Raw genomic sequence first — 14,285 nt, 5'->3', positions numbered from 1 at the left:
ATCAGCCACATCCTTGGAATTAGGTAGGAAAGAGAGGTAGAGCTGGATGTCATCCGCATATTGGTGGCACTGCAGCCCAAACCTCCTGATAACCTCTCCCAGCAGCTTCACATAGATATTAAATAGTTCAGCTCTCAGCCAGCCCTGATAGACGTGCAATATGTAGGATTAATTAACGGTCAATCCCCAGAACTGCAGAATAGCAGACACTTCAGGAAACTGAAGGCTTTCCATTATTTTCCGCCACAGGTTTCCCTAAGTGCCCTCTAACTGTTAGATACTTGTTTCCCTTTTGACATTAGCTGCAAGCTATCTTGCTCCTTGGCTTGATGAGTGTATGGACTTTTTCTGTATGAGATCGTTACCAAGTCCCAGCCGATCTAATCAGCAGTTGACGTGCTGGTGCGCCAGTTCACATTGTGCCACTTTTCAGAGGACCAAAGTCCATCTCCCATCTCGAGCAACCCTCTCCTGAAAATATCTGGCTGCAAACACCCACGGACCAGCTTGCTCACTTGCAGGCAGACGGCAGAGGCAGTTTTCTGAGTGAGTGAAGCCTGTCGAAAGCCTGTCAGGGAAAGCTGTCTGCTTTTGCCAGCGCCAGATTGATTCCTTGTTAAATTTCTATTCTGAACACAATCTGGGGAGATGCACAGTCCATAAGGCAGTCAGTCACTGGAAAGTGAACCTGATGTTTGTTGAGGATTTGTCACTGTCCTTAAAATTTTGGATTTCAGGTCTTGTGCCAGATGCTTTTGGGTCCTAGCCAGAACCTTCAGTGTAGTTGCCTGTTGGATGATGCACCTTTTTTTTCTTAGGGCCTTTAAAAACATTATTTTTATAAATAAAAGGCTTCCAATCTAAAGGAGGGAATAAACGCACAAGAGGAATGGAGAGAAATTGGAGTAGGGAGATCTACTGGAGAATGCCAGCTTGAAAGGCACGTTTTTATTGGGCATTGAATTAGACTGAAGGAGTCAGAAGAATGACAGGAGTAGAGTTTCACCAACAGGGAGTAGCAAGGGAGAATGGAGGATGCATGTTTTAGGTTTCCTAGTAAAAAGAGTACTAAAGGAACAGAGAGTACTAAGGAGTGTGGGGAGACAGAAGAGCAGATCAATGTGAGAGTCAGGAAATGATTCTTTTAGGAACTCCTTTGGAAAATCAATTTACATTGTCTCCCTGTTTGTAAACCACAGCGTTTTTGCATAAGGCTGGCAATTCCAGCTTGGAAAATTCCTAGAGATTTGAGGGAAGCGTTCAGGGAGGGTGGAGTCTGGGGTCAAGAGAGAACTCAGTGAGGGTGTGATGCCATAGAATCCACCCTCCAAAGCTGCCATTTCCTCCAGGGTGACGTGTTTGTGGTCTGGGAAGCAAATTCCATGAGAACTTCAGGTCCCCACCCTGAAGTTAGTAGTCCTACTTTTGCATGTTTTGTCCATGTTGGAAAAGGAGAATAAAGGCAGCACAGTTCATCTAAATTCTACCCACACTAGTTCTGGCGCTGGTTAAGATGACTGTAAAATCAAGCTTCCTGTCAATGGCCTGGTTGACTGATGCGCTGCCCATGTGTCTCAGCGTCTTGATATGTGATTGCTTTCAGGGGCCTTCTCATCAGGCCTCCAGACCAAACATCTCACACGCCCTTTTGAGTTTGTGCTGTAACAGTTATGGCACTTGACAACTGCCTTTCATAACTTAGAAAACCAGAGAACGCCCTCCTTGGATCCATCAGAATTTGAACAGCTATGGATCTTTTTTAAAGTTCTCCCATCTGAGAATAAGATGATCAAACAAGTAATGGTGACCCAGATCCTGGAAGTCACATCTGTCAGGATTCAAGAGCAGACTTCAAGGGCTTGAAATAACATTTGGTTGCTCTGGTGAAGGATCTGTGTCTTTAACTGGACACAAGGGTAAGTATAGATCCTGCTCTTTTAGTCTTGGTTTCTCAGTGGCACTTGACACCATAAACCATCGAATGACTTTTATGATGTAGCATTGACTTTGGCCACCAAATGAGAAGGGAGCACTCACTGGAGAAGACCCTGATGCTGGGAAAGATTGAAGGACAAAGAAGAAGGGGACGGGAAAGGATGAGAAGGTTAGTCAGTGTTGTCGAGGCAACGAACATGAAATTAAACAAACTCTGGAGTACGACGGAAGACAGGAGGGCCTGGCATGATGTGGTCCACGGGGTCGCGAATAGTCGGACTCGACTGTGCGACTGAACAACAACAACAACAAAATTGACATGATGGAGCTAGGATCCCACAGATTTGCATTAAATTCCTCAGGCCTAAAATTCACTGAGTGACCTCAGCCAGTCAACTGCTTTCAGCCTCACCTCCCTCACCCAGTTGGGGGGGGGGAGGGACAAAATGGAGAGCCTTGCATTGCCACCCCTGAGCTCCTTTCTAGTTTTGAAAGCATTTCCCAGGTGAGCAGTATAGGTTAGGAGATGACGTTTCTTTTAATTATCACTGTATGTGGTGTGTGTTTGTTGGCTTTTAAAGGACGAGATCCTTGATATAATTAGAAGCCCCATGCGTCTGCTTCAAAGACTTCCCCCCAACTCCAGTTAAATGCTATACCTGTCTTTCTTTTCTCCCTGTAGAGCTAATTGCAACTGGGCATGGGAGAGAAATTTAGATCAGACAACTGGAGGGGGGGGGGAATCGCCACCACTATCACCACCCTGCGGACAGCATCGCTTTCCCAATCTTCAAAGCAACCATGTGGGGCTTCTAATGAGTAATATAAATAAAAGAGCCATGCAGTATCTGTGATCATGGTTCTGCTGTTTTATACTAGTTTTACCCTTAATCTAGAGTTTACCGTTTAGGACTGTTGCTTTTGCTTGCTGTTAACTATCACAGCACATAGGGACTACGGGGGGCGGTGGGGGGACCGGTGTGTATCCTACAAAATTAAAAAAAGAAATGAAGAGCATCATGTGAGACAGTAACACATAAACCGTCAGTGCAGGCATCTTATTTTTTGTGAGTACAGCATGATTTTTGTATCTGTAAAGCCAATATAAGCCTTGTGAAATGTTCTTCATTAGAAATGTTTGCCTGCATAATGGGGAGTGGTCTAGGAACACTGCCCTCTAGAGGGAGGGGACTTCTACACAAGCTTGGCAAGGGGGTTGCTTGGCAACTGGAGAGACGAGCAGCAAGAGTGTCAAGAATCATCAGTTTCCAATGGTCACAGAAGCACAAGTTGGTCACTCAGGAGGATATGAAGAATTTCTGAAGAACTGCCAGAAGAGGGGAAAATGCTATAGAGACGGAGAAGGGCCATTTGCAGAAGACTGGCCATCTTCTAGCATGGGACTTTGATCTGGAGTGTTTGTGGAATTTCTTCTATTGTGCCTGTGAGGAAAAGTGGCCTTTCAGAGTTTCTGACAGAGAACCTCATAAGGAGGTTAGCCTCCAGGTGGGACCTGGAGATCCCCCAGAATTACAGCTTATCTCCAGACCACAGATAACAGTTCCCCTGGAGAAAACGGGTGTGCAGGGTGGACTTTATGTCATTGTACCCCACCCTAGGCTCCACTCCCAAATCTCCAGGAGTTTCCCAACCTGGAGCTGGCAACCCTGTCCACCCTGCTGGTGGCCAAGAGGGACCTGACAACCCTAGAACCTCACCAAGTATGCAACGAGATCTATCTGCAGTTTGTGACGCAGAGCCCAGAGACGTCATTCTCTTTTCACCTTGACTTTGGGACTGCTCAGTATATTTTATTATTCACACTCTTTTATGTAAAACTCTCAGTTCTATACCTGTAAAGTGATTTTAGTGCCTTTCTGGTTTTGAATGGGGCATCCACCATTCTGTGACCACTAACCTGGCCCTTGTAAGGCTAAAAGGGTTACACCATAATTTGCTAACTGACTTGACGAAGGGAGAAAATGGCACTGCCAGTTTGGGTTCCTCTGGCAGCTAAGTAACTTGGGTGGTAATGACAGCCAGTTTTAATTTTGTAGCTGAATTTGGAAAAAAAAATCCATACTGTCAAGTCTGCTTTTAGTAGGAACATTGCACTTATTTACTAGCAGAGTTGTTAGCAAAGGTCAGAAATGTCCATCTGTCCTCAAGGATTAAATACATTTAGAAGTCTAGATGTTAAACAAGCTAAATTTCTGCAGGGTGGTTTTTAGAGTTCAATGAAAAAACATGCTATTGAGAGGTAACTTGTTGGACGTCATGGCACTATCTGATTCATATTAATGTTGCTGATGCTCACCTTTGAGAAAGAATGGAAACAGTCACTTTTTACATATCTGGTCAAATGACTTTATAAACACAAAAGCCCCAGATGATTCTGCAGCGAGAAAAAGCTGTGGCCACTGGAAATAAAATGACTCTGCTCTTTTAGTTAAAAGAAACTGGCTTTGTAGTCTACAGAATAATACAGTTAATGCCTTACAAAGAAAAACCCTTATCATTTAAAAAAAAATATGTACAAAGCCTACATTGTGGTGGTTTTGCATTTCTCCCTTGGCACTTCTTGCTTCCTTTTTGGCAGAAAGTTTCCTCCAAAAGTTAAGAAAAATGGCAGCTTTTTTTTCTAACAAGGAGTAGTACAAATTGCAATCCTGAAAAGAGATCCAGGTGGGCAGCTGTGTTGGTTTGAAGCAGTAGTACAAAATTAGAGTCCAGTGGCACCTTTAAGACCAACTTATTCAAGGTATGAGCTTTCATGTGCAAGGCACACTTTTTCATACCTTGAATAAGCCTTTGTTGGTCTTAAAGGGGCCACTGGACTCTTATTTTGTAATCCTGAAAAGAGTTACACCCTCCTAATCCATTAACTTCAGTGATTTAGAAGGGTGTAACTCTGTTTATGAATGCACTGACAGATGCACTGAAAAGAAAACTGACAATCTGCCTTATTTTATTTAACCCTAATACTTCTCTTCTGGAAATACAGGCATTTTCTGTTCCACATTTGTGTATTGATGCTTTTTTGTAGAACTTTCTGTCGTGGCTTCCAGAATCCAGGGATTATAGTTTATCTTAAATGTCTAATTAAGTACCCAGTTTAATACCAAGAATACTGATAAATATCATTTCATACATACATTTGCAACTGTATTTTTGTTCTTTTCTCTCTAATAAATTAACAGTTTCAACTTTTATAATAGCAACCATTGTATCTGCTCAATTCATTTTGCCTTTTTTATACCCTTGGCAGATCCAGAACTGTTAGGGTTGCCAACTCCTTACCTGTTGCAGAGCGGGGGAGTCCAGTCTTGGTCTGGGAGTGTATGTCCGCGCGCCAAGCGCGCGCGCCGCAGTTACATCACCCGGAAGTGACACAATCATGTCGGGCACGTTGGGGCAGGGCCACAATCATCTGAGGGAAAACCATAGAGTGCCCGACGTGATTGTGTCACTTCCGGGTAACGTGCTTACCCTAGGCATGTCACGTGCTTTGGGGTGGGGTTCCCCCCGGGGTCCGATCTATCAGTGGCGGGTAACGGGCCTCTCGGGCGGGGGTTTCCCCGCCCCTCGGGGGGACTTGGCAAGCCTAAGAACTGTATACAGTGGGTTGGCTCCTACTTATATCCTACCACTGCACTGAGCAAAGTCTGAAACCTTCCTCAGCCTAAGAAACCTCCCTCCAATTTAAGTGGCTCTTCTGTTTGGGTGAAGAGCTGCTTAATCTGGAGGTAGGTTCCCTGGAGGATGGTTGGATCCACTGTAGCCTTCTCAGTATGCTCATAGATTTGTGGTTTGTGAAGAATGCCAAATTAAGAAATGTGCAGTTTATGTCTGTGTTAAAATACTTACTTCCTCTTCCTCTGAAAAGCTCACAGTACATGGTTCCTCGCCCATCCCACCCTTCCATTTTACTTGTCCAACTGTCTCCTGAGGTAGATTTGTGGGGGGGGGGGGAGAAAAAGAGAGAGAGGGAGAGAGGTTCTCCCACCAGACTTTGCAGCAGGGATTCAAACTTGGATCTCCCCCAAGCCTAGTCTCGTACTCCACCTACTAATCCGCATTATGTCTGGGGGTTGTTTAGTTTCATCCCTGACCTGGATAGCTTGGGCTAGCCTGATCTCAAAAGCTAAGTAGGGAATGGCCCTGGATAGCATTTGGATGGAAGACCGCCAATGAATAACCAGGGATGTGACACAGAGGGCAGGCCACCTCTGAACGTCTCTGGCCTTGAAAACCCCACGGGGTCAGCTGTAAGTCAGCTGTGACTTGATGGGACCTTCCACCGCCGCACATTTTAGTCCCAGTATACGCCCGGGATCCATTAGAAACATAGCAGCCTATTTTGAGCCTGAATGTTAACTGACATCAGCATCCTATCTGAATTTAATATTTCTTAAGACTTGTTGTCTAGCACTTATGAAACAGAGAGCTTTTGCACCATTATAATATCTCCTGAAGAAGATCCATTTTTTGAAACGTTGCATAATCCGGAGACGACGTTGATTATGTACCTTGGTTCAATGATTCTTTTATGATTTGTTTATCATGTTGTAGTGCTTCAGATTGCAATACATAGATAGCATTCTTTATAAGTCTTAATGACTGTTTGATTTGTGGGTCAGACTATCACGACTGTTGGCTTTATACTTGTTTACCTTCCACCGCCACACATTTTAGTCCCAGTATACTTTTAATAAAAGTTCTCTGGTGAAGTTAACAAGAATAAATTGCTGGAAGTATTGGAGTAGAAGAGGAAAGGGGGGGGGTAGAGGGAATGGCAGGTAATTGCCTGTTGCTTTTGTGGAAAGATTAACTGCCAGGCTGTTTGGGTTTTTACATTTCAAAGAGTTATTCCTTTGTTATTGAAAGAGGATCACATTGGATTACATGGCTTCAGTGTTCTCATATCCCAACTGTGGTTTCTCCCCCCCCCCCCAATATATGAGGAGTGGAACTTGACTCGACAGCTCTAACAGAGGGAAGAACATCAAAACTGGTATCTGAATGGCCTAAATCTTCTGAGCTTGGGAGATCAGGGACTTCATTAGAAAATACTGATCAAACTTTATAGCTGTAAAATGACCAAGGACTTTTTCCGGTACAGCTGTAGCTCCCCCCAGATGATTCTCAATTTGTTACAAGGCTCAGCCATGTTATGTATGTTTTCCTGAAAGGTTTTGTCATTTTCTTTTTCTTTCAGAGTGATTTGTGGTCATTGGGGATAACAGCCATTGAGATGGCCGAGGGAGCTCCTCGTGAGTACAACCCAATTTCACTGTTTTATCATGCCTGGCGGGGTTCGTTGTTAAGATATGTTATGTGTTGGCAGAGGATCCAGTTCTGTGTGATAAACTGTCCACTGTCTGAGAAAAGTGTTGGTATGAGATAGGCGTAGAACTCATGGGCTGAAATGGCAACCTCAGGAACAGGAACAAATCTTATCTATAACATTTTATTCCAATAGCAGGGGTCGTTTCGTAGAAAAAGAGCTAGGGGAACTCATTAGCATAACTCATTAGCATATGCCACATCCCATGACATCACCGGAAGTGTGTCATAAGGCCACACCCCCTGACATCACTGGAAGTGTGCCATAAGGACCCCCCCCCCGCCCCCAACGTTCCCGGCTGCCGCCGGCGGCCTTGCAGCTCCACTGCCGAGCCCCATGAGGGGCCCGGCGGTGGACCTGCAAGGCCGGCGGGAGTGCAAGGAAGCCCCGCGAAGGCTCTCCCTGGCCCCAGGCAGGCAGGGGTGGGGAGAGGCAGGGAGGAAGCAACTTACCCTCCCTCTTCTCCTGCCTCCTCCTGGCTGAATGAGGGCCGGAAGCGGGGCGGCCGGAAGCAGGGGGCAGGGCTTCGTCATGTGCCCCGCTCTCTGTACCTCACCCGGGGAACTGCGATCCCCCGCGATCCCCCCGAAATGATCTCTGTTCAATAGTACCTTACAGATTGTGGCAGAGCATCCCCGGTGACACACAAGCACTGCTCCGTCCTGGCTTCTGAATCATCTAGGCACCAGCAGCCATCTGAGTCTTTGGTCCTTTCCGCACTGGATTTTAAATCCTGGTTCAACCCTGTCCCCAAACTTACATTCTACACTACACGCGAGTTCACCCCTGTAATTATTCCACATTATATTAAGGTCACCCCAGTTTCGCCCCACGCGTGTCCCAGGATAAACGGGTGCTGTTATAACCAGGAATAAATGCAAGGTATTGTGTCCCAATTTGAACTCTGATAAAACCAGGGATGAGATCCAACTGCGGAAAGGGCCTTTGTCCGGCAACAGGCTGCTCTCTTGGCTTTGCCAACCCTGAGTGGGGTTTTCTGTCCCTCTTTTGGTACCACTGCCACCAACTGGCCTTTATAGGAAGTACCCACTGAGAGGACCAGTGCTTCCAGCTTCCCTTACTGATACTCCTCTTCCAAGTCCCTGCCACATGCTTACTTCTCCCCCTATCCAGCATCTGGTTACCATGCGGACAGCTTACTGCATTGGCGCACCACTGGGGCTTAGCATATCTGACAGAGGGAGCTTTGAATCTCAAAAGCATAAACCTTGGAAATCTTGTTGGCCTTTGAGGTGCTACTGGACTCAAATCTTGCTCTTCACATGGCCATTATGTTTTATTTTATTTATTTTTTTAAAAAACTGTGGGCATCCATTCATGGATTTCCTAGCAGCTTGTATCGTTTCCCCCCAATTGTGATATCATCTTTTTCCATGCTAGCAGAACAGAAGTGCATTAGTAAGATTATCAGGTTGAGCTTTCCCCATTGAACATGATAAGGGAACAGAGAACACCATATTTCTTTGGTAGACCATTCATTCTCTCTTACAATACTTCTCCCCAGGGCTCTTTTTGTAGAAAAAGCCCAGCAGGAACTCATTAGCATAATAGGCCACACCCAACAACAGAAACTCATTAGCCTATCCAGCCACACTCATGAGAGCATAGCTCATTAACATATTAGGCTGCACACCCATGTTCCAGAAGTATAGTCATCCATCCACACCCACCTTTTGCTTCTTATTCTGTTTACCTTGTTTGTTGTCAAAACCTAGGGCTTTTTTTGTAGCAGGAACTCCTTTGCATGTTAGGCCACACCCCCAATGTAGCCAATCCAAATGAGTTTCTGCTATTGGGTGTGGCCTATTATGCTAATGAGTTCCGGCTGGGCATGGTCAACTTGGCAGCCAGCCGGAACTCCATTCCTGTGCGTTCCTACCCAAAAATAGCCTGCTTATGCCTCACTTTCCCCATTATTATTGAAAGGAAGGGTGAGGTATTAGTACAATAAATAAATGTGTTCTGTTTTTTGACATTTTATGCCATATCTGATGTCTTCTGCTATGATTTTTTCAGCCCTTTGTGATATGCATCCCATGAGAGCTTTGTTCCTCATTCCCCGAAATCCAGCCCCCAGGTTGAAATCAAAGAAATGGTGAGTGTTTTTGTCCTCATCTCTCCTCAATTGCATTTAATCTGCATGTTGCATTTTGGTTGTACAAACACACACACACACACACACACACACACACACAGAGTGAGACTGAAGCTCTCGTTTTGAAGTTGGTGGCAAAATGTGGGTAGAATCTGAAAATTTCGGCTGCCCTCTAATAGGGGAGTCACGTGAAGCAGGACAGGAATCAACTTAGAAGAGGTTTGAGCATGCCCACTATTAAAGAAGAGAAGAAGAAGAAGAGATTGGATTTATATCCCGCCCTTCACTACCCAAGGGAGAGCGGTTTACAAACTCCTTTCCCTTCCCCGCCCCACAACAGACACCCTGTGAGGTAGGTGGGGCTGAGAGAGCTCTGACAGAAACTGCTCTTTTTCAAGGACAGATGTGCCAGAACTATGGCTTGCCCAAGGTCATCCAGCAGGTGCAAGTGGAGGAGTGGGGAATCAAACCCGGTTCTCCCAGATTAGAGTCTGCACACTTAACCACTACACTAAACTGGTTCACAGTGTCAATCTGAGACTCTCTTAGGGCAGAAGACTGGCAGATTGGATAATGACTGCAAAACTTCTTTGCATGCTGTGCTTCCATTAATCAAGGCTGTGGTGGCTCTCCACCTGATGAGGTGGGGATATTTCTTTATTCTTTTAGGGCACTGTGACAGACTGCACTTTTAAAAGCTTAAGAAGCGCTGTGTAAACAGATAAAGGACTGTGAAGGGTTAATTCTTCACAGAGCCAGAGAGCCTTGAGTGACAGGCTGTTCCAAGAGATCTGATTGGTTAGCATCAGCTGAGCAGAGAAAGACTTCTGAACTGGATGCTGAGGAGAATTCTGTCTGATTTCAGGCCTAGCTGAGAATAGTCAAGTACTGACAGTGTCTGAATTCCTCCCTGACTGAGAGCAGTTTAACATAGACAGGAGAACTGGGGAAAGTTGGCAAGAACAAGTGGGTAGTTAGATGGAGACTCCCATTTGGGCCAAGGAAAGGGGATAGATCTTCAAGAGAGAGAAGGAATTCCCCTACCCAGTCTAAATAGGGTGATAGCTCTGAAGAGTGCAGAAATCCCTGGTCTGATGTTGTTAGAAATTGCCTTTACAGACCTTAAGAGTTAGTTAGAAACTCAAGATGCATAGTTTCAAGAGAAGGGGTTTGGGTTCTGGAAAGAATGTACCAGCTTTCTACCAGCCTTCTGGAAACTGAAAGAATCAGAGAATTCTCAAAGAAAGTGTGCTGGAGTGTTTGGAAAACACTGGAACAAAAGACTCTCAACATAAAGATTTTAAGTAACTCTGAATAGCTTAAGAGACTCTCATTAGCCTGAAATATAAGAACTAAAGTCTGTGCATGTACTGATTTTACCTCAAAGTTTATATTGTTACCTCAGAAATTTTACGCCTGATTTCACCTGACCTTTCCCCTCTATGTTGAATAAAATTTTTTTTGTTAATTTAAAATATAAAAACTTCTTGAGTGCCATTTAAGTCATATAAGTTAAAGGGGGCTCCCATTCCTTTCCTCAGGTTCCTGGCCTGAGCAAACAGCCAAAATATTATACTGTGACAGGGTGGGACAGCCAGAATTCTTCAGGAAAGAAGAAAACAGACAACTAGAGTGGCTCAGTCACAAAAGGGAAAGAAAAACAGAGGGAAAATCTTGCCCCTGAGGGAAGGAATAGGACAGGGGCATCACAGGCACTCTTTTTGGAAGGCTCAAGATGGCTTACATGGGGCTCGTAGTGGTCTCCCATCCAGAAAAGGTTCAACAGCGCTTCATATGAGATCTCTCAGATCCCCTTCACCAGGAATCCATTACATCAGCGCTCCAGTGTCTACAATGGCTCCAGAGTCTTGGAAGCTAATTTTGCCATATAATGATTTTCATCCCTATGCAAAACAATGATTTCGTACCTTATGAAACCATCTTGTCCTGAGCACATCATCCTTGCTATGCCGTGCCAAAAGATACCCTTGAAGGCTGCCCAGTTACTATGGATTTTCTCCAGTAGAAGATCCATTATTAAAATATCAACAGGCTGTCAACAGTAAGTGTTTAACAAAGTTCTTAGGGCAGAGGTCTTGACTGTAACACAGTGGTGCCTTTAGACAGGTGGCATATCTCTTAACATACTTGTAGCACTTTTGATTCTCAGTAAAAGAGCTGTCAAACAAATAAAAGCATTTGAACATGAGCGTTCCAAATCTTACAGTTACCCATATTACATCTACATTAATGGCTATATAAATAATTTATTCATTAGCAAACTTAATGGTTGAGCTCTATCCAGTAGGGTAGAGAAATAAGTCCACCTGCATGCTCAGGTATGAAGGAAAAATATTCTGTAAATTACGAGACACCTCCTCCAAGGAAACTGCCTGATGAGGACTGAGCATTGGAATGCAGAAGGTCCCAGGCTCAATCCTCAGCATCTCCAGTTTTAAAGGATCTGGTAGTGGGTGATGTGAAAGACCTCAGCCTGTGACCACGCAGACCTGCTGCCAGTCTGGGTAGTGGACCAAGAGTCTGATTCAGTATAAGGCAGCTCTGTGTGTACATTCAAAGGGTGCCCTGCAAGAATAAATAATTCCCATCACATCAGGAGGAGAGCACAGACAGATTTGCGCTCATTATACAATCCGTCAGCCTTCTGTTTTTCAGCAAGTGTTGCAGCTGCAGGGTTTAAAACTGGTCTCAGAATTGGAGATTAGCCGTTCCTGCCTAAACTGTGAATCTCCTGCACGCGTGAAAAGTGGTCTTAAAAGAGTTTGGGCCTGCCTGCCTAATGCTCGTGATAATGTCTGGTCTGGAGTCAGCATGCTGTAAAGCCCTTTGGGGCAAAGGTCACTTGTTTAATATGGAGGAAAAAATGGCTGGCTGGCCACACACCCCTCTACAGTCAAAGGAGTTAATTTGGCAAAATCCCCTGGTAAGTAGTGGAGGAGCTGGAACCCCACCTGCTGCTATAGACTGGAGCGGGGGGGAATCTGGCAAGAGAAATCCTTCTTTTGGTCCTTCTCTACACATCTCTGCACCTTCTTTCATATGGCCTTAATCCACTTGGAAGCCAAGGAATTGTTTCTTGCTGCCAGCCTGAAATGGTGATTTGATTTCCCTATTTGCTAGGTAACTTTATCTTTTTATTTGCTGCTACAAACGACCCCCCCCCCGTTTCCTTTTCTAGCAAATCTGTTTGTTTTTAATAAGGAGCGTGGAGAGCTTGTATGTTGCTGTGGTTGTGTTCATCCAAGGAGGCTGCTGCTCTCCTCCCTCCCCTTCAAAACAAACCAGGATCCTCTTCTTAACAGTGCCAGTGAAGGTGTGCTTTAATGGATATATTCTGTGTTTTTCTTCTGTTCTCTGCCTTACAAGGGACTTGTATGTCCTGATTAGTGCTGGGCGAAGATCTAACCACTGTTGTTTACATTTTCCAAAGCTTTTTTTTTTGCTTCTCTATATCAGCAGGTTCTGGTGATTCTTGAAATCCGTTTTGTACCCAACAGCATAGAAATGGATTCTGTCTCACTTCCTGGTCTCCATTTCAAGAAAGCTACAGATTTTAGACTTTCCTCCCTCCCTCCCCCCAGTCACGCCTGAAATCTCTTTTTCTCCCCTCCTTGATCTTGAAGATCGAGGCGGATAAAGAGTTTTGCGATATTTTGGTTTGTCCCGACAGAAGAAGAAGAAGAGATTGGATTTATACCCTGCCCTTCACTACCCAAAGGTGTCTCAGAGCAGCTTACAAACTCCTTTCCCTTCCCCTCCCCTGTGAGGTAGGTGGGTCTGAGAGAGCTCTTGACAGAAACTGCTCTTTTTCAAGAACAGCTCTTATCAGAGCTAATGCTTGCCCAAGGTCATCCAGCCAGGTGCAAGTGGAGGAGTGGGGAATCAAACCCGGTTCTCCCAGATTAGAGTCCGCGCACTTAACCACTACACCAAACTGGCTGATTTCATGCAACCCCAGGGTCGAGCTGTGCACTATGAATAGCAGGGGGCATAACCTGTTATCCCATCCTTTTTTGAAGTCGAGAGGCCGAGGGCTGAAACTGGGCCCTTCTGCTTGCAAAGCAGAAGCTGTGTCCCTGAGCCATGGCCCCTCCCCGCTCTCTAAAAGTTAGGAGCCCATTATAACTTAGTAGTTGAGTTATGAGCTGAGACGTACTGGTCCCAGTCTCTGCTGAGCCATTGCAACACAACAAGACCTTAAGCAAGCTAACATCTCTCAACGCCACCTAGGGCTGCCAACCCCCCCGGTAGGGCGGAATTCCCCCCGCCCCGGAGGCCCGTTACCCGACGCCGGGGAATCCGGGCCCGGGGGGAACTCCGCCCCGGCGTGCGCGTCACCCGGAAGTGACGTCACACGCTGGGCGGGGCCACGCCATTTGAGGGGAAAACAAAGAGTTTTCCCCTCAAATGGCAGCCATTGTTTTCCCCTCAAATGGCGTGGCCCCGCCCAGCGTGTGACGTCACTTCCGGGTGACGCTCCGGCGGCACGCACACGCTTCGCGCACGCGCATGCACTCACACGATCGGCTCCCGGACCGGCAGGACGCTCCCCCGCCGGTCCGTTTTCAAGATTTGGCAACCCTAACGCCACTTGCTGTCCTCCCTTCCCCCCTTTGACCGGGGTGTACCTTACATGCTGTGGTTGAAATCACCAAACTATAATACACTTGAAATGCAGACCGAGGACGTGAAATTATGTAAACACTTAGGAAACTTACTATATAAATAATAGCAGACATGTTGCAATTGCCCTTTGCATCTGTGTTGTTTTGAAAAATCCAAAGAGGGGACAAGGGAAGCAGTCTGGCTGTGCACATTGTCAGCAGTTAACAAAAACTGCGAGTCCAGATAACACAACTGTGTATC

The 14,285-nt window shown here is 45.6% G+C and overlaps 1 protein-coding gene across 1 annotated transcript in view; it reads left to right on the top strand.

Moving 5' to 3' along the window:
• Positions 1-14,285, top strand: part of TNIK (TRAF2 and NCK interacting kinase) — a 181,373-nt gene that overhangs the window by 43,515 nt on the left and 123,573 nt on the right. The window contains exons 7-8 of the mRNA XM_015412943.1: positions 7,154-7,208; positions 9,320-9,398. Of these exons, the coding sequence (XP_015268429.1) occupies positions 7,154-7,208; positions 9,320-9,398 (134 nt within the window). The remainder of the gene's footprint in view (positions 1-7,153; positions 7,209-9,319; positions 9,399-14,285) is intronic.

Source organism: Gekko japonicus, unplaced genomic scaffold (genome assembly GCF_001447785.1).
Source record: "Gekko japonicus isolate JY-2015 unplaced genomic scaffold, Gekko_japonicus_V1.1 scaffold1832, whole genome shotgun sequence".
NCBI classification, from domain to species: domain Eukaryota; kingdom Metazoa; phylum Chordata; class Lepidosauria; order Squamata; family Gekkonidae; genus Gekko; species Gekko japonicus.
The sequence above is the reverse complement of the archived record's forward strand: the minus strand, read 5'-3'. Positions and strand labels throughout refer to the sequence as shown.